This window comes from Capra hircus, chromosome 10 (genome assembly GCF_001704415.2).
Source record: "Capra hircus breed San Clemente chromosome 10, ASM170441v1, whole genome shotgun sequence".
NCBI classification, from domain to species: Eukaryota; Metazoa; Chordata; class Mammalia; order Artiodactyla; family Bovidae; genus Capra; species Capra hircus.
Genome location: NC_030817.1, coordinates 21,432,437 through 21,451,923, shown reverse-complemented (window position 1 = coordinate 21,451,923; position 19,487 = coordinate 21,432,437). Strand labels below are relative to the sequence as shown.

General features: G+C 45.0%; 1 protein-coding gene across 6 annotated transcripts in view; it reads left to right on the top strand.

Annotated features, from left to right (window-relative positions):
* Positions 1-19,487, top strand: part of SMOC1 (SPARC related modular calcium binding 1) — a 143,507-nt gene that overhangs the window by 72,678 nt on the left and 51,342 nt on the right. For all 6 annotated transcript variants that reach the window (XM_018054027.1, XM_018054028.1, XM_018054026.1 and 3 more), the window contains exons 4-5: positions 16,043-16,142; positions 18,221-18,268. In XM_018054027.1, the coding sequence (XP_017909516.1) occupies positions 16,043-16,142; positions 18,221-18,268 (148 nt within the window). The remainder of the gene's footprint in view (positions 1-16,042; positions 16,143-18,220; positions 18,269-19,487) is intronic.

The following is a 19,487-nucleotide window of genomic DNA, read 5'->3' as shown; positions in this document are numbered from 1 at the left end:
AATCCCATGGATGGAGGAGCCTAGTAGGCTGCAGTCCATGGGGTTGCTAAGAGTTAGACACGACTGAGCAACTTCACTTTCACTTTTCACTTTCATGCATTGGAGAAGGAAATGGCAACCCACTCCAGGGACTGGGGAGCCTGGTGGGCTGCTGTCTCTGGGGTCGCACAGAGTTGGACACGACTGAAGCGACTTAGCAGCAGTGGCAGCTACCTAATTTCAAGGCATATGCTCTTAACCTTTTATGCTACCAAAGTGTCCTTGATGTGTATGTAATTAATTTGCACCGCGATTGTTATTCCAGAAGTCCCCTCTCTGATGCTGTTGGCCAATCAATCAAGCAAACATTAAAAAAAAAAATCCCTTTGCTTATGGAAATTTTTAAATATACAGAAAAGTTGCTAGAGTTCTCTGGTGGTCTAGTGGTTAAGACTCCAGACTTCCACTACAGAGGGCATGGGTTTGATTCCTCATCAGGGGACAAAGATTCTGCAACCTACAGGACACATGCCTCCCACCTGCCTCCGTAAAAATATATGTGTGTATGTGTGTATACACAGAAGTAGGAATAATAGTATAATGAACCCCATGTACCCATCACCCAGCTTCAACAATGATTAACATCTGGCTGATTCTGTTTCATCTTTACCCTATTTTCATCTCCTACGCCAAACTGGATTGCTTCAAAGCAGATCCCAGACACAATATTTTTTCATCTCAGACATTTGGAGCTCTGCTATGTTCTGGGTTATGAGCTGGTTGCTCTGGGGCATTCAAGATATGCCATGGCCTGTGCTTTCAAGGAGCTTACATGCAGAAAAGATATGAAAACATACCATGAAGTAGCTAGTATATGAGACCCTACATGTACAATTGGGTATATTTCAAATGCCCCGTTATAAGTCAGTAATTTGGAATTCTGAGTGATTTTGTTATTGAGAAAAGATGCAAAATTAAAAATTTCTGAACATAAAAATTAAAACACTTCTGAACATCAAAATTAAAAATTTCTGAACATAAAAGTGCCTTAAACAAAGCAAAGGGCAAATGATATATATTAGCCTTAATGACAAAAGGCTAATATTAGATTTAAAAAACTCTTAAGAACCAGGAAGAAAAAGATCTTAGTAGAAAAGTAGGCAAGAGATATCAATAAGCAGATTATACAGTAATAACAAATAGTCAGTAAATGACTATGAATGATATTTTCCTTAGTAATTAAAGATATATAAATACAGATAACGAAGTGGCATTTTGCTTACCAAATTGTTGAAACTTGGAAAAGAGTCATATTCAGGCCTGGGTGCAGGGAAAGGATTACGCCCCACATCATACTTGAAAAAGTAAATTGGCACTGACATTTTATGAGAGAATTTTGCAATATGGGTCAAAAGTCCTTAATTGTGTCCAAATCTTGAGCTTGACATTTCACTTCTAGGAATTTATTCTAAAGAAATAATTAAAAATATATGCAAATATTTAGCCACAGGGATTTCCATCTAAGTTCTGCTTATAGTTGCAAAAATTAGGAAACAATCTAATCTGAATATCCAAAATAGAGAAGTGCTTAAACAGATTATGACATCGCCATACTGTGCAGCTAGTAGAACGATATGTTATAGACGCTCATTTCACACAGTATGTGTGTGTGTGTGTGTGTGTGTGTGTATACACACACATTTGTAAGAGACAATCAGATATTCAAAAGAAAAAATATTTTCATTTTCTTCCAAATCGAAAAACTGCACACACTTTGTAAAAAAAACATTCTGAGAGTGCAGAAGTACTTAGATATAGAGGTAAAGTCAGTGAGTTCATCTCTTTGAAGTAGCAACTGTTAAGTCTATGGCCCACTAGTTTTTCTTCCTTTGTGTACTTATCATTTTTGAGGGTGAAAAGAATAAAATGTCATATATCACTTTCTAATTCTTTCTTATTATTTTAAAAATTGCTTATTTTTTGTTTTAGACTGTGCTGGGCCTTTGTTGCCGCACAGGCCTTCCTCTAGCTGTGGCGAGCAGGGGCTGCTCTCTCTCTAGTTGCAGTGTGCGGGCTTCCCAATGCAGCGGCTTTTGTCATGGAGCAGGGGCTCTACGTGTGTGGACTGTAGTAGCTGCTGCACGTGGGCTCAGTAGCTGTGCTTCCTGGGCTCTGGAACTCTGGCTCAGTGGTTGTGGCACTCAGGCTTAGTTGCTCTGTGGCATGTGAGATTTTCTTGGACCAGGGATCGAACCTGTGTCTCTTGCATTGACAGGTAGATTCTTTACCACTGAGCCACCAGGGAAGCCCTCTAATGCTTTCCTATACTAATTATACTGTGATTTACTTATTTCCAGGTTTATTGCATAGTACCCTACGTCATTTTAAAAATGGCCGTATGTCCCATTGTATGAAGGTACCATGAATTCTGGAAATTTGGGGATTAAATTTCTGAAAGCTGAATATTGGGTCAAAAGGACATGCCCTTTCAAAGACGTTCGATGCATACTCCCAAACTGCCTTCTAGTGTTGAGCAACGATGTAGTTATTTAGTGGTTGTTACCAAATACATTCCCCAACCCATTTACTTTATTTTATGTAGCTAGATTGTAGTTCTAATAGTACTGTAGAGTATAAAACACCGTTTGTAACATTACTGCTACATGAAAAAAATGTATTTTGTGTCCCACTTTAAGCCCCATGTTCCAGGAACAGTCTTTCTTGATATAGCTCTGTCTGGCACCCACACTGTCCCCATTTTTCTTCATTCCAATCACTGCTCCCTACACCAGCGCATACATATATGTTTCTTTATTTCCCAAGTTTAGTTTTTTTTTTTTTCACATGGGTTTGGGGAGCTGTAATTTCTTGTTGATAATGCTTTGTTCAGAAGCTGGAAGTGCAAAGAGAAAGCTCTGTGGCTTTTTGGCATAGATGGTGGGCACCCCTTGTCAGCATTTCTGTAGCTCCTACAGTTTTCTCACACCTGGGGACTGCGGCTTGTTTCCTAGGTGTGTGGGCTTGAGCTGTGAAGCCAGCCTTGAGGTTCCTTTGCAGTGACTCCTCTCCCTGCCCCCCGCCCCCGGCTGAGCTGTATGACTAGCTTGTCTTGGAAACACCTGTGTTTACCATCTTGGCCTCCGTCTTCCAGATTCTCAGCAAGTGCTGAAGGTATGGATGCTTTGCATCAATTGCGAGCCTTTGTGGACCAACTGTCGAACCTCTGATAAAACACTGGCAGGCTGGAGCACTGAGTATTGTCATGGGGGAAGGATTGTCCCATCCTTGATGAGTCCAAGGGCTATATCGTTTTGTGTTAATGTGAAACTATCTTACCTGAAGCAATAGTGTGGGTGTCTCCTCAGTGCAGAGGGTTCTGTAGGTAAAGTACTAAGAGCCTGGCTTCATCCATAGCTGGACTATTCTGAGCTTCTCTAGGCATATCAAGTTCCTTTGGATGCCCCGAACACAGACAATTCTGTGTGTTTTAGTGGATGGTGCCAACTTTTTTAAGCAGTCACGCTGTTAAATATTTAAGTCCATCCTTTATGTACAGATGGCATAGTGATCAAGAGACCCGCTGTTGCGTCAGGTGTTGCTTTTCTCTGTCCTTTTCTGTCGTGTTCAGTAAACATATTATTATTGTTGCAGTTTGAACATCTACTGTGCCCAGAGCATCTTACTACTTGTTCGACATGTGTTTTTCTTTGAATTGCTTTTGTTCCAAACAACCAGATGCTGCATATGGTAATTTATACAAGCATGCTCACAAATAACACATAACTGCTGTTCAGCAAATGTTAGTTTTCTTCCTCTTTGAGCTTGGTTTGCTCATCTGTATAATGGGGAAGCTAGCTGAGCTCCTCCAGAGGTTGTCCTGTGGGCCAGCCACATGGTTTTATTATTTAAAATAGCAGCTCTATTAAGGTAGAATTCACATGCCATAAAATGTATCCTTCTAAGTGTATGATTCAGTGGTTTTCAGTATGTTTGCAGAGTTGTGCAACTGTTACCGCTATCTAATGCCAGAATATTTTCATCACCCAAGAACACATCCATGTACCCACTGGAGGTCATATGAAAGTAAATGTTTAATTCTGTAAATCATGGCAGGGACAGGACCTGATGCCTCCACATGCAGGAAGGACTTGCCTAGTAAGTGACTCATCTCATCTCTCACAAATAGTGGGAGCCACCACTGTCATCTTTTCGATGAGAGAACCCTGTGGGCACCCACAAGTGCAGAGGAGGGCAAGATGAGGGTGGGTGGAGCTCCAACGCTGTATCCGTTGTGTTCGGTGGTGACCTGCCTATTCCAACCACTGCTGAGTCCTCCTTTCCAAGGCTCCTCTGCATGGCCCTGAGCCTCCTCTCCCAGACTGGCTGGCATCATTTGCTTTGGAGCAAGTTGTAGACTCTGGGTGCTCTCAACTGGGCATCTGACCTCCCTGCAGTCTCTGGTGAGTCTGCCCCTAAGTCTACCGTGGAAATGAAAGGAGCAAGCCCTGGGCAGTATCCACAGCTGCTCTTCTGCAAGGGGGGGGGGGTACTTGGGAGGAAGGGATGGATGAGGCCTGCTTCTCTGGTCTTCCTGCTGCTCATGGAAAAGGGGAGGCTCAGTGATGGCAGCTTTCATCACTCTCTCTGCTATTCGTTTCTTTTTAAGATGATAGCAATGTAACACCTGTATAGCACTTACTTTGTGCCAAGGTGTTATCTAAGTACCTGACACACATTAACTTATTCAGCCCTCACTATGACCTATGAGTAGATACAATTGTATTCTTAATTAATAGATAAGAAAATGGAACCATAGAGAAGCTGAATAGCTTGCCAGGAGTCACACAGCTTGCAAGTGACAGAGTCAGGATTCAAACCCAAGCAGCCCTGTGCCAGGGTTCTTGGTCCTAACCATTGTGCCATACTGCCTCTTAAAGGGCAAGGCCTTCTTTTATAGTGGTATTGCCAAACTGGAGCTTATCTAGGAGGATAACCCAGGTGAGCAGGTTGGGGAAATTGTGTCACATGAGGAATAGTCAAAGGAGCCAGAGGTTGGTTTGGAGATGAGAAGAACCAATGGGTGGATGAGGAAAAGACGACCAAAGGGATGCATGAGGGCCATCTTCACCTTGGTCTGTGGATGCCAATTGCTTTTTCTTGAGTAGTCTCACAGAGCCGACCCAGGATCACTGAGTGAAGTATTTAATGACTCAGACTCTGACTCAAACCCAGGAAGAACTTTTTACAAGAGGAGCAATCCACAGATGGAATATGTTACTCAAAGAGGACTTCCCATCCCAGGAAGAGGACAGACAGGACTGAAGGGGCATTCACGTGGGTGCTGTGGGGAAGGAGGGTGCTCCTGCACTGGGAAGGGAATTAAACTGATGACCTCTTGGCGTCTCCTCCACACCTACTATGATTTTATGAGTATAATGTTCAGTCTGGCGGGTAGGCACACAGTTGACCCACAGCAAACTCTTATTCAGGAACCTTCCAGGCAGACCCATTAATACACACACATTCAAGGCTTTTGCCACTCTGCTCTGGGTGCATATGACATGCCAGGTGGTGACCCTGCAGGTGCAGGTCGTGAGACGTGACATTGTGTCATAGTATAATGCTGCCTCTGAAGTGGGGGAGGGAGGTCAAGTCAGCTTTTTAAAGTCGACTAAACTCTTGGTGGCTCAGACGGTAAAGCATCTGTCTACAATGCGGGAGACCCAGGTTCGAGCCCTGGATTGGGAAGATCCCCTGGAGGAGGAAATGGCAATCCATTCCAGTACTATTGCCTGGAAAAATCCCACGGACAGAGGAGCCTGGTAGGCTACAGTCTATGGGGTCGCAAAGAGTCGGACACAACTGAGCGACTTCACTTTCACTAAACTCTTCTGCAAAATGAACAGGATCAGATTTTTTTTTCCCCCCTGTCAAAGTCTGGAAAAGTAAAAGGAACGTGGGAGGGAGATATGAAGGCAGAAAAGTTTAATTAAAGTGAAATCAGAGGAGGGCTTCCCAGGTGGCGCTAGTGGTAAAGAACCCTCCTGCCAATGCAGGAGACAGAGGAGAGGCAAGTTTGCTCCCTGGGTTGGAAAGGTCTCCTGGAGGCGGTCATGGCAACACCCTCTAGTATTCTTGCCTTGACAATCCCATGGACAAAGAAGCCCGCTGGGCTCTTTGCAAAGAGTCGGACACAGCACAGCTAAGTGACTTAGCATGCACGCAAGCACAGAAATGACAAGCAAGAAAGAGCCCCTACTCCTGCAGGCTACCCTTGTCCCACCACTGGCCAGATCACCACAGCTCCGCTCTGAACAAAGCTCCTACACAAAGGGACTTATTTTTTACTGGTTATTTTAAAAACATAAAAAGTATTTGATCTCTTCCCCCCTGAAGTGGAAGTAGAAGCGAACAAATGAGAGGTGCTATGTTTGCTGTTTACAAAACCTGGGTCATTCTAGGCACCAAACAAGAGGGAAGAAGTCAAGAAAATAAAGTTCTTCCGAAACCCTGACACTAAGATTTCAAAAATATCTGTATGTGTGTGTTGGGGGGATGCTCTTTACACTTTTTGGAAACTAACAAAATGTTCTTCATCATGTATTTGGAAAAGTGGTCCTAACCCTGGCAATTAGGTGGCAATTTGTAAATATTGACCTTACTCTTAAGTAGCAGAAGTTCACCTTGGGGTACAGTTGTAGAATCACAGAAGTTTTGGATCAAAAGGGACCTTAGAGATAATCTGGTTCATACTTTCCTTCCTCTCCCTGTCTCACCACATCCAGGGTTCAGATTCTACTTATAATATCTCACCAGGCCATCATCTGTCTTCTGCTTGATTGCCACCAAAGACAGGAAACTTATTACTACCAATGGCAACATAATGCATTTTGGGCAAGTTTAATTGGAAAGTCCTTCTCTGGGTTGACCTGAGAGTTGTGATTTCCAATAGATGACCCCCATTCTATCTAAAGGACTTACTGAATCCACAGAAATCTCATTTTCCACAAAAAATCTGAAGACCAACACCATTATGTCCTTGTAAAGTCCTCTTTTACAGCCAAGAAATATTTCTTTTTGCCCTGGCAAAGATATTTAGTTATAGCACTCATTCCCGTATCTTAGAGACTTATGTCTCTCTTTCCTCTGATTTCAGTTTGCAAGCCCCGCCACACTTCCCCCCCTCCCCCCCCCCACCACCCCACCAACCCTGCCCTTATAGAATGTCCTTTCCCAAACTGGATACAGTGTTTCAGGTATGGTCAGAAAGAGCTTAGGAAAGAATGGTATTATCTCTTATTCTTAACTCTCTACTGCTTGACTAATATCACGTTGGCAGCCATGTTACACCATCAAGTTATAAAAAACATAATCAACAAGGACTCCCACATTTAGAAGAATTTGAAATTGAGGGGTTACCCTCTTTCCTTGCCTCTCCTCCATTAAATTCTGGAAGACCAGGTAAATACTCTAAAAGGAAACTCCCTCATTCCCCAGCAGACAGTCCTCCCTAGACTTGGCATTGAGCAGGAGACAGTGTCTACAGCCAGCAAGAACAGCAGTGCTTTGAAGCTACAAAGGACATCCTTTCTGCAAATGGGAAGGGGAAAAGGACAAAATCTGCTTGTGCTGAGTGCATTCTCTACATCCAACACTATTTTAGATGCTTTATGTATCTTGTCTCATTTTATCTTCTCAATAACCTTCAAGGTATGCACCGTCAGTCTTGCTTCATAAATAGGCTTGGAGAGGGTAAGTGACTTTGTGAAAGTCACACAGAGATGGTATTTAAACCCAGGTCATTTTGAATCCAAAGCCATGTTTTTCCTTCTGCATCCTGTTGCTTCTCATCCAAACTTGACTAAAGATGAGGGGGACATTTGTGGGATAACCTCTTCCAAACTGAGGGAAAAACAGCTCATGCTAGCCAGACCAAAAGGATTACGCCATCTCTCCTGTCTACTCTCGCTTTTCTCACTGCAATCAAACTTTATTCCACGTGTAAAATCACCCAGAAGATTTAAGGCCACAATCGCTAGATTCCTGAATTAAAAGACCACATGTCATCAAGACAACTGGAACAGAAAAACTTTGGAAAGAAGTATTGTCCCATGGCCCCTTGCTCCCAAATTCCCACCTAGTAAAGTGCTTGTTTCTTGAATATTTCATGATAAATGCTGGAAAGGATGGAGTGATGAAGTGTCTCTTAAAACAGTGGTGCTTGGAGCGTGGTTCCTGGACCAGCAGCAGCAGCATCACCTGGGGACTTGTTAGAAATGCATATTCTCCAGCTGACCCTGTCCCTAATGAATCCAGAAACTGTGAGCCGGGCCTAGCAATTTGTTTTCATAAGCCCTCCGCATGAATCTTACTGTGCAATAAGCAATGTTCTCTTGCAGCTTCTGATGGAGAGAGATTCTAGGCAGATAAGTGGCAACCTCAGATCGCCTGGAGACTCAGTCATTCAGCTAGGGTGCATGGCACCAATGGAAAAACATAATTTCCTACAAGAGGTCCTATAGGGAATGCATAAGAAGGGAAAAGATGCCTGCTGAAAATACTGCACTGAAACTGAGTTGCTGGGTAGATCTACAGCAAGATGTTTAACTTTGTGCATTAGTTTAATCCAAAAAACCTACTAACTGCTTTGGAACAACTGGCAGATTACAGAGAAAAATATGTTTCATAATCCCACTGCCAAGGAGAGTTAGAGAAATATCCACAGGCCTTCTGCTTTTAGTTTAGCTTTTTCCCACTGGGAAATGTTCCTGTACATGAGAGTAGTCATTTCATTACAAGTTTGGTAGTTGCTACTAAGAATGCTGAATCAAGCCTGTCTTTTTGCATATGGTTCACATTTTTCTATCTGACAAAAGAAGCACAAAGAAAAGGGATGTGGGAGGGATGTAGCCACTGGGTTGAAGGTGCCTTGGAGGGGACCCCAGTTGTCAGTGAAGGTCTGAGGCAATTCAAGATGGATTTCTTAATAAATAGAACATGAGAAAGCATTACAGAAAAGGAGGTGGGGATTTGCCAGAGGGAAATTGTTTCAAGAAGAGTGAACTAAATGAAAGCCTGATACCTGGATAGTAAGAAAGTATGACTGGGAAAAAGAGAAATATGGCAAGGCCCTGCACTTCATTATACTGCCTTTTTTTTTTTTAAATAAAAAGCATGTTTCAGAGAACACTAATACTACCATGGAATGCTCCTGAACTGAACTTGGGTTCACGCTCCCTCACCTATGCACAGCAAAGCCAATTAACTGACACCAAGTTAAGGTGAAGGAACATATAGCATTTATCACAGGGCACCAAGCAAAGAGAACAGGCAGCCCATGCTCTAAAGACCTGAATTCCCTCATGACTTTCAGGGAAGGGTTTTTAAAAGCAACATTTGGAGTGAAGGTTGCAGCTTGTGGACTTTCTTCTGATTGGTTGGTGGCGAGGTAATAGGGTGATGTTTCTGGAATCTTAATCATCAATGTCTGGTTCCATCCAGTCTAGGGTCTATATGCTGTGGTCAGCATGTAGTCATCATCATCCATCTCTCTGTGTAGGTCTTAGTTCCTGCAAAACAACTCAAAGATATGCATCAGATGATTATGTAGATTCCTTGAGGAGGAACTGGGGCTGTTTTTTAAAAATTTATTTATTTTAATTGAAGGTAGTTGCTTTATAGTATTGTGTTGCTTTCTATGAAACATCAGCATGAATGAGCCACAGGTTTACCTATGTCCTCTCACACTTGGACATTGCTCCCACCTCTCCCCCATCTCACCTCTCTAGGTTCTTACTGAGCTGGAGCTGTGGCTCTGTTTTATTGAAGAATTATTGTTTAAGCTATCATTACTTTTCTTCCTTTGTTTCTGCATACTCTCACTTCCCTAGTTAGTAACTGCTTGAGTCTGCTCTTTGGAACTCAGGGAAGGCCTAGGAGACTAAAGCCTTTTTCTACAAACAAGGAATGGGCTTTGATACCTGAGAGGACCACACAGGGTCTTGTTCAGTTTCAACTCCACCTTTTCTTTGATATTCCTCTACCCTCTGAGGGGAATACAAGCAGGACCAGAAAGGGGATAAAGTTTTGGATAGAGAGATTAATCATAAACTCAGCAGGGGAACTCAGTTTTAGGGGGATTTGGGTTCACTCACTCAAAGTTAAGGGAAGTTCTGACAGTTAAAGAAGTTTAGGAATTGCTGCAAATGGTATCTTCCTCTTAGAGCTGAATTGTGGACAGATTTAAGGCTCTGAGAAGTCCTGCCATCAACGAATCTTTTTATTTTATTTGGCTCAATATTTCCAAAGTTATTTGGCTAGAGAACCCCTTCATCCCCAATAATTCCTGGTCACACCCCAAAGGGCACCAACTGTATCCATCGCTATAGCAAAGCGACAGAAAGATGGAGAAACAGCAGCTTCACATTCCAGGAGAAGGGAAGAAAGTAGCCACACTTGGGGAGACTGTTCTCCTAGGGAAGCTGGTAGGAAAAACAGCAAAAGTCCAACAACAAATATGCTACTTTGAGATGTGAGGTCCAACCCTGTCCAAGGAGTCCCCCAAGAACAGCTAGAGGAAAGCAGGCTGGCCAGGGGGCACAGCAGAGGCCCCCAGGTTGTCATCTGAGCCACTCCAGAAATGGCCTTCCACTCAAACTGGAGCAAAAGACTCTTGATTTGAATATTTATCCCACTTCCTCCCCTTCTCCCTCAAAAGAGTTCCATTTGCCAGAGAATTACAAAGCATAAAGATACCTGGTCAGTTCCCTTATACACCAGCCCTGAGACCCAGGCCTTTCTTGGTCTCCCTTCCAGGTCTGGGGGACTTCCGTCTGCCAGGATAGGTACTGGCCATCATGCTATCTCTCTTGTCTCTGGGTCTTGGTTTCCCCATTTGTAAAGCATTTGGGTGAGACTAGTCACCTCTAAGATTTTTCTCCAGCTCTGTCAATTCTGAAATTTTGTGAGAGCTTGGAGTTTGGGATCTGAATTCCTGTGCTGTTATGAACTAGCTGTGATATTTGAACAAATAACCTCTGCTCCATGCACCTCTCCTATGAAGGATTTGCACACTGGGTGACCTTGAGGCCCAAATGAGATACTGTCTCAGTCATGGTGGTGTTTGGAAAATCATTGTAAAGACAGAAAGTGGTGTTTTTCATTTGGGGTGTGACATGTGAGTGCTCCTTGGCTCTACATATGGCCCATCGTCTCCTTTGCTTTTCTCGTGGTTTCCTCCCTTTTGATGCCCCCATTGGTTTGTTTTGCTCTGTTAGCTGGTGTTTGCTCTGTTCTCTGCTCATCAGTTACTCAACTGCACTCATTGGCAGTGCTGGCCTCCCACATTTTCCCAGGTGTCTACAAGTCGGGCTAATGTTGAAGACTAACAAGCTTAAAATAATTTCAGATTTGTCTTCATTTGGACAGAGAGGTTGACCTGAAGTAAACCACTGGGCTGTTTTTGCAAAGGGCTTCTTGCCAAAAATATTTAAGTATATGAGTCAGAGATGAAATTTCCTACCTAAGAACACACTGCAGTCTAAGCAGAGAGTAACCTCACTTAGATTGATGTAAAAACACTTGTTGTCTTTTAAGGAAGACCCATCAGTTGACATTTTAACCTTCTCAAGGTTGTTCCAGAGTGGGGTAGGAAGAAATGCCATGGTTTGTATCTGTACATTTGTGGCTGGAACAACCCTGAGATTTGAAAACTGCACTAGATGCTAAACACTAGAAATGGCCGGTTACCTTGTCAGTTCCTCTTGGCCCATGCTCTTCACATAGATTAAGTCTGAAAGTTCATGAATTGGAGGTTGGTGTTTTGAGCAGGGGGAGATAAAACAAAGCTGTTGTTGTTCAGTTGCTCAGTTGTGTCTGATTCTTTGTGACCTCATGGACTGCAGCACACCAGGCTTTCTTGTCCTTTACTACCTCCTGGAGTTTGCTCAAACTCATGTCTATTGAGTCGGTGATGCCATCCAACCATCTCATCCTCTGTCACCCCCTTCTCCTCTTGTTCTCAATCTTTCCCAGCAGCAGGGTCTTTTCCAATGAGTCTGCTCTTCAAACCAGGTGGCCACATGTATTGCAGCTTCAGCTTCAGCATCAGTCCTTCCAATGAATATTTCTTTTAGAATCAACTTGTTTGATCTCTTTGCAGTCCAAGGGACTCTCAAGAGTCTTCTCCAACACTACAGTTCAAAAGTATCAATTCTTTGATGCTCAGCCTTCTTTATGGCCCAACTCTCACATCTGTGCATGACTACTGGAAAAATGATAGTTTTGACTCTATAGACCTTTGTCAGCAAAGTGATGTCTCTGCTTTTTAATACACTGTCTATGTTTGCTGTAGCTTTTCTACCAAGAAGCAAGCATCTTTTAGTTTCATGGCTGCACTCACCATCTGAACAAGGAGGATTGCTTATTAATTTTAAACAATAAAGTTTGCAAGGGAAGAAGGGAAACTAGGTAGGATTTAACATTTGGTCTGATTGCTTTTCTACAAGAAATGTTACTTCTCTCTTCTGAGAGTAATGAAACCATTTCTATATGAAAATAAACTTTCCCTTCTTTTACGCAAACTTTTTCACACTTTTTGCTGATTTCAAATTGCCCCTTCCCTTGGGGCTGGTTGGAATAGAATGTTCTTTAGTTTCCATCAGAGAATCTGGCTGTGTTTTTCTTTTGAGTGCAGATAGCTGGCTAAAAAAATAACACCATGATAATAAAAATAAATAGTTAAGTTTAACTGGGCACTTACCATGTGAGCTAAGCACTTTATTTACATTATCTAGTGTAATCCGCCCAGCAACTGAGTGAGGTAGGTATTATTATCTCCCTCTTTCTAAATGGTCATGGACAGTCCGAGGCTTGGTTTGACTACAGACCTTTCCAAGGCTGCAGAGGGTTGGAAAGCTCAGTGGTTAATTGGAAGTGGCAGAGCTGGTTAGTTAAGGAAGGCAGGCTACAGTCTGACTCTGTGACCACTGCTTTCTGTCTTCATATGACTTCTTTTTCTTCAAGAAGACATCTTGTAAACTTCCCAAGACAATTTGCAGACAGCCTCTAGGTGAAGAACTGTGGGTCCATTCACTTGGAGATCCTTCAGGAAAGGAAAGTGACCTTGCTGGGTGCTTCCTGCAGTGGTCTAGGTCCTCTGGGTCTTCCTTTGTTCACTGTTGTTCTTGCCTCTGCAGCACACCTGGGGCAGGTGTGCCCATAACTATGGATTCCATGCCTCAGAGGGACATGGCAACAATCCCTCATTCAAGCTCAGCTGTAAAACTCTGAAGGACTTGGAAGCAGCCTTCAGCCTGTGGACTTTGTCGTCCGGAGTCTATTCCTTGGAGCCTGGTCTGAGGAAAATGCTGAGGAGAAAGGGGGGCTGTGTTTGGGCCTGTGGGCCTGGCCTGGGGGCTGGGAGGCAGCCTCTGTATGTCCAAAGGGGCACAGCGGGTACTCTCAGGTAGCATGTGGCCCTGGGGACCCTCGGAGCCCCAAGGTCAGATTATATCCCCCGGAACAAAGCTTTAGGCTCTGTCTCTTCTTCAGGCACACACTTCTGTCCCCAGCAGCCTCAGCTAGGACTCTGCAGGCCCAGAGGAGGGGTGCTCCATGTTGTCTAAGAGTCGGACTTGGGGGCTGGGTACCATCCTCAAGAAAGAGACGCTGGCCTTGGCCATGAGAGCCAAGGAGCCCCAGGGTGAGTCAGCGTGGCCAATGGCCCCAGGGACAGACTTCCCCACAGAGGAAGAAGCAGCCAGTTAGGCCCCGTTAAAATGCTGCCCTTGGCGAGGAGCCGTCCCCTGTGGGCCGTGTTGAGTCTGAAGGGGTGGACTCCAAGTTTCCGAGAGTGCTCCCCCCCAGAGTCTCCCGGGCTTCCCGGGGGTGTTTGCGCCCACGTTGGAGGCTGGCTGGCCAGGCTGTCTGACACAGCCAAGAGCAATCTTGCTGCAGCCACCCTGTATCCAGCCATCGGCCCAGGCCAGGCACTGGTCTCACACTTGCTGTTTTCCTGGCCAGTGCCCTCCAGGTTAGGTGCTAGGATCCCCATTTTATAGATGGGGCTCAAAGACCTAAGTAACATAACTGCCAAATCCGAATGTAACTGGCTGGGATCTATGATTCAAATCCAGGTGTATCTGGCTTGCTTTCCATTCCACCCTTAGGCCTCCTTGGAAGGTAGCACTAACCTGCCAGAGGACACTGATCTTGAGTTAGCATCTGGGGTAGCAAGCGTGATCTTGGGATTCAGGGCTTGTCTCCACGAGATAAAGCGGGAGTGAAATGTGGTCCTTTGGTGAAGGCATTGAACACAGTTTCTCTGCAGGCATGGTACAGGTGAATGCCTCAATTACACAGTCATCATACTGGTAGGAGTGAGATGCCCTGCATCTCGTTCCTAAATCCCAATTTCTGAGTGCAGGTCTGTAATGAAACAACTAGTTTTGGGGGAAACTGTGGTGTTTGGTATCATCACAAGAGCAGAAGTCTTTTCTGTAGCTTTTCTGTCTGGCTGATAACTTATGGATTTTACAGAGGCTGTCTGCTCTGTCCTTTCCTTCTGTACCCTGTCCCTCACCTCTCAGTTTGTGTGCTGTTGCTGTCTATCCTCGATTCTGATAAGTCCTTGATCCCAAGAGGCACCTTTTGCCCACACTTTAATGTCTGTGTGGTTGGCACACATCTTGTGATTGAGGTCTACATTTAATGTGGCAGGGCTGTTTAAATTGATGTTACATTTTTAGGATGGATTGAAACCAAGAATTCAGGAAATATGATAATGCATGCATTCTTTCAACTCATCAAATGCCTGCAATAAATCTCAGGCATTGTGCTAGATGCTTGGAATATAGAAACAGCCAAGTTTCAGTCTCTTGCCTTTGGGAGGTCACAGTCTAATGGGGGAGATAGACTAGACAGATCATCAGGCTCGTTGTAATAGGGGGAATTAAGGGAGCCAGGCTGTGTGGAGGGTCAGAGGAAGGAGGGGGAGGACATAGGGAGCCTGGGACCACTTTAAGGAGAAGGTATCCTGAATGAGGTGGGAAGACAAAGGCTTGGGTGTAGGCTGGGATGGGTTGAGGAATGGTATTCCAGAAAGATTGACTGGTTGAAGCAAACAGAGGTTCAGAATCATGAGACACTAGGATGTGTTTCTGAGCCTCGACAAGTTGCTTGTGGCTGGAACGGAGGCTATGTGGAGATCTGGGGGTAAAATGGGGATATGAGGAGAGCAGGGGCCAGATCATGGGGATCCCTAAGCTTGTGCAAATCAGCCTCATCTCCATCCTGAGTCCGATGGCAAGTCTTTGAGGTATTTTAAGCAGGGGAGTGATGCCCAGATTTGTGTAGAAAGTGGGTGGAAAAGGGATAGCGGGGTGCAGTGGAGGAGGTGAACAGAGTGACAACTACTGAAAGAGGAAGAAGAATTACCGCAAATGAAGGCCGAAGCCTCATCTTAATGCACTGTTCCAAGGCAGCATGGACCTAAGCAAGGAGGCTTGAAGAAGGCCAGGCGCTGGTGCAGCAGGGCACCTAGAACTAGCACCTGCAGGCGCAAGCGGCCTTATTCTTGCCTCAGCCCCATCCTGTGTGGCCTTCGCTCAGGAAAGTCGCATGATCAGTAGGCAAGCTGACTGTAGGAGCAGGTGCTGGGAAAAGCTAGAAAAAGAAGAAAAGCCTTTCACTTGTCTCTGCCTGCTAAGGGTTGTATCAACCTACAGCGATGACATTCCAACTTGTACTTGCCAAGTTAGTTCACCAGTCGGAACTTCTTACAAATAGATGGGACACGCATGGGCCATTTCTGAGTGTGGTGTGAGAGATTAAGTGTTAAATGTCATAAGGAAACAGCGTGGAGCCCAAGATAAGTGGCTGTGGTTGCGCCTGAGAGTCACGCAGAAAGCACGTCCTCAAGGGACATGCTGGGGGCGGACTGCTGGAGTGAGCAGTGGAAGCAGCGCTCCGCCTTGCTGGGGAGGGTTTGAAACGGATGGGAGGCCACTGTTGATGCTGCGACCCAAGACTGATGGTTCTTTTCTGCTCCCCACTTCCCGAACAGGTGCAGTGCCACACTTACACAGGGTACTGCTGGTGTGTCACCCCCGACGGGAAGCCCATCAGCGGCTCTTCTGTGCAGAATAAAACTCCTGTATGTTCAGGTACCGCAGGGAAGGGCGGAAGGAGAGAAAAGGGGTGGAGAGAGACGCCTTGGCCAGTCTCCTGCATCTGTGGGTGGACCTCTGAAAGACTGGTGGTGGTTATGAGTCCTCTTCCCCGTCAGGGAGGAGTCCACCTGAACGTGCTTGCTCTGTTGGGAGCTGGGTGATAGGGTCAGTATATGTCTCTGGGTATGTATTTCTTTATTTTGAGTTTAGGTTTCTGGTTCAATGCTCTTTACCCAAGCACAGTCTATAAGTTTATAGCTTGGGTGCTCTTGGTTGCTAGGGACCCTAGGCACACTTTATTGAGATAGATTTCAAGAGTGCACAGGAGTTCAGCATCAAAGGCTATGGTGAGCAATCAGTGATGTCTTTCATGGCTGCAGGAGAGGGGAGTGGTGGTCTGTGTTGCCATATGTTTGCCACCAGTGTAACATACAGTGATGGACAACATTCGTGGCAGGGGTCCCGAAATCTGGCTGTCATCAGCGGTGCCTGGGGAATTCAAAAAGAACCCAAATGTTGAGGCTTCTCCTTCAATATTTGGATCCAGCAGGTCTAGAGTGAGACTTGGAGTCTACATGCCTATGAAGCTCCTCAGGTGGTTCTGATGCTGAGACAAATTAGGGAACCACTCTTTCACAGAGACCCTCCTAGTAAGTCCATAGGAAAAATCAAATCTTTTCTATTTCCAACTTTATAGGCATAGAGAAATTTTGTTCTTAGGTCAGTTTTGTGGGATTGTGTATTATGGATTTATAGAAGCCCCACGCTTCCATTCTGATGGTAAGGAAATTCAAGTCACTCCCTTAATTCACTGTGCAGCTCAGCCTATGTTAAAAAAGAGTCTGTCCCACCCACCAGCTGCTTCCTATTTCTCTGTAATCTGTGTATATGAGATTTTATGTATTTATGTATTTTTAATTTTTAAGTGCAAGCAAAGTATAAAACATTATTCTAACGCCTATGGGAAATTCCAAACTCCAGCAGTCCTGTCCTAACATTTTTCTTTTTCCCCTAAATTTATTCATTTTTTTCGACCAGCCCTGCTATATAAGGGGAAGAGTGAGTGGAAAGGGTAGTAAGTATCTACATTAGGAAACCAAAATTTGCAGGCCAAAAAGGAAAGTTTACTTTATTTGTGGTTTACATGGAAACTGGAAACCTTAATTGGGGTTGGTGTGGGGAGGGGGAGGAATGAAACTTTCTTGCAAATGACCTGGAAAGTTTCATTTAAAGCAAACAAATGTGCTAGAAACAAGTCATGCAGGGTAATATAATTGAATTCGCACAAAACTCGTATATGGAGAAGGGGTCGGATGTGAACAGGGATGGATTTCTTCTCTTTTGTCGCGGGGACCTCCGCCGATGCCCTTCTATGCTTGAGCTGGCTGTGCCCTGTGTGTGTGGGGCAGGGCATCCCGGGGAAGGCAGGTGCAGCAGGGTCAGGACTGTCAGATGGGGGCGCAGGGCACCCGAGCACGCGCAGGGCACCGCGTTTGGCCAAACGCACCCACTGCCCAGCCCCCTTGAGGATCGGGCTGCATCTAGAAAATTGTTTCCATGCCTCAGACTATTTTGGCCCATTCAGTACAATTGGGCCAACAATTTTCTACTTAATGCAGATGGAAAATCACCGATTTCCTGCCCTTACCGGCAAGGGATGTCAATCACTGCATTTGCAGTGAGAGGGGTTTTCTTTGCCGTCGGCCCTACTGACTGAACGTGGCTCAGAACGTGGAACTGGTGGGAAGTGGAGGCGAGGGGGCAGTGAGTGGAATGTTCAACAAAGGAGTTATGTGGATGTGGAATTTTGTAAAAATCTGCTCGAGACTATTGCCAGGGAGCCTGGAAACCATGGTTCATCTCAACAGTGCTGTGATACCAGTGACATTGATGTTAAACAAACCCCACTCACATGTATGTATGTACTCACTTTGTATATAATGTTCCTAGTTGTGTATACAGTATCTATATACATAACCATATGCTCCTAACAGCAGGCTTTACCAACTCTGAAAGAAACCAACCGTGATGCATTCTGAACGTCTGTGTTTTTGTTTCCCCTTTCACCCAAGGTTCGGTCACCGATAAGCCTGCGAGCCAGGGTAACTCAGGAAGGAAAGGTGAGTGGAGTTTCACGCTTTATCTAAATGTTTGCTTCTAAAGTCCGTCCAAGCAGGCGTTCTTAGACAAGATGGAAGAAGCCTGGGGTGAAAGCTAAAAGTGCCCTGCAGAGAGTCTGCATTCTTATTCTGTTCCTTCCCAGAAGCCCCGGAGGTAAGTAAAGCTCATCACCTCCCAGAATTTCTGAGAGAGATGAGCAGTGCACGTGGCAGGCGAGGACCCTGAGACCCTTGGTTCCTGGGAAGTTCAGTCAATCAACTACCTGTAACCACTGGTGTTAACCAGAAGCGCACAGTGAAGGCGGGCATGCCCAAGCCTACCCAGACTCTTCTATTTTGCAGACTCATCTGAGCATAATTTTTCCTCTCTGATTCTCCTTGATAATTGTTCTGGCACATCCAGAGTCTCTTCACTAAGACTACGATGCTCCATGGGCATGTGACCTGGGCAGTTGTGGTCTCGAAATTCTTGTTATTTTTTCCTTGAACTTGGGTTTTGTCAGCACAGTGCAATGGGACAATGAAGCATCCATGTGGGCAGTAGAGACACGTGTGCTGTGCGTGTTCACTGTGGCTTCATTGTAGAGACGCGTGTACTGTGCGTGTTCACTGTGGCTTCATTGTAGAGACACGTGTACTGTGCGTGTTCACTGTGGCTTCATTGACAGATAGCTTTTGTGATGAGGGCTACAGGTCTTCCATAACCTGCTTAGAATTTTCATTTTTCTTTACCTAGAAAGTAAGAACGTATTTGTTACTCAGTCATTGTCTGATTTTTGCGCCCCCCGCCCCCCCATGGAATGTAGCCCGCCTAACTCCTCTGTTCACGGGATTTCCCTGGCAAGAATACTGGAGTGAGTTGCCATTTCCTTCTCCAAGGGATCTTCCCAAGCCAGGGATTGAACCTGGGTCTCCTGCATTGCGGGCAGATTCTCTACTGTGTGAGCCACTAGGGAAGCCTTTCTTTACCTAGAACAATGACAAATCAAGAGAGAGACCATGGAGGAGAGGATCAGACTTAATATTTTAGTGTCTTTCGTGGCACCCTTTCTCCAGCTTTTTGAAGAAAAGGCTTTTTCACTCTGCACTGGGCCCTACAAATTGTGCAGCTGGCCTTGATGAGGGCATTTGTCTGAGTGCTGGTTAGTGGACTAGCCGACATGAGGAATGGGCCCCTGGGATGTGCTGACCATACTTTCCAGTATGGAAGACGCTAAGA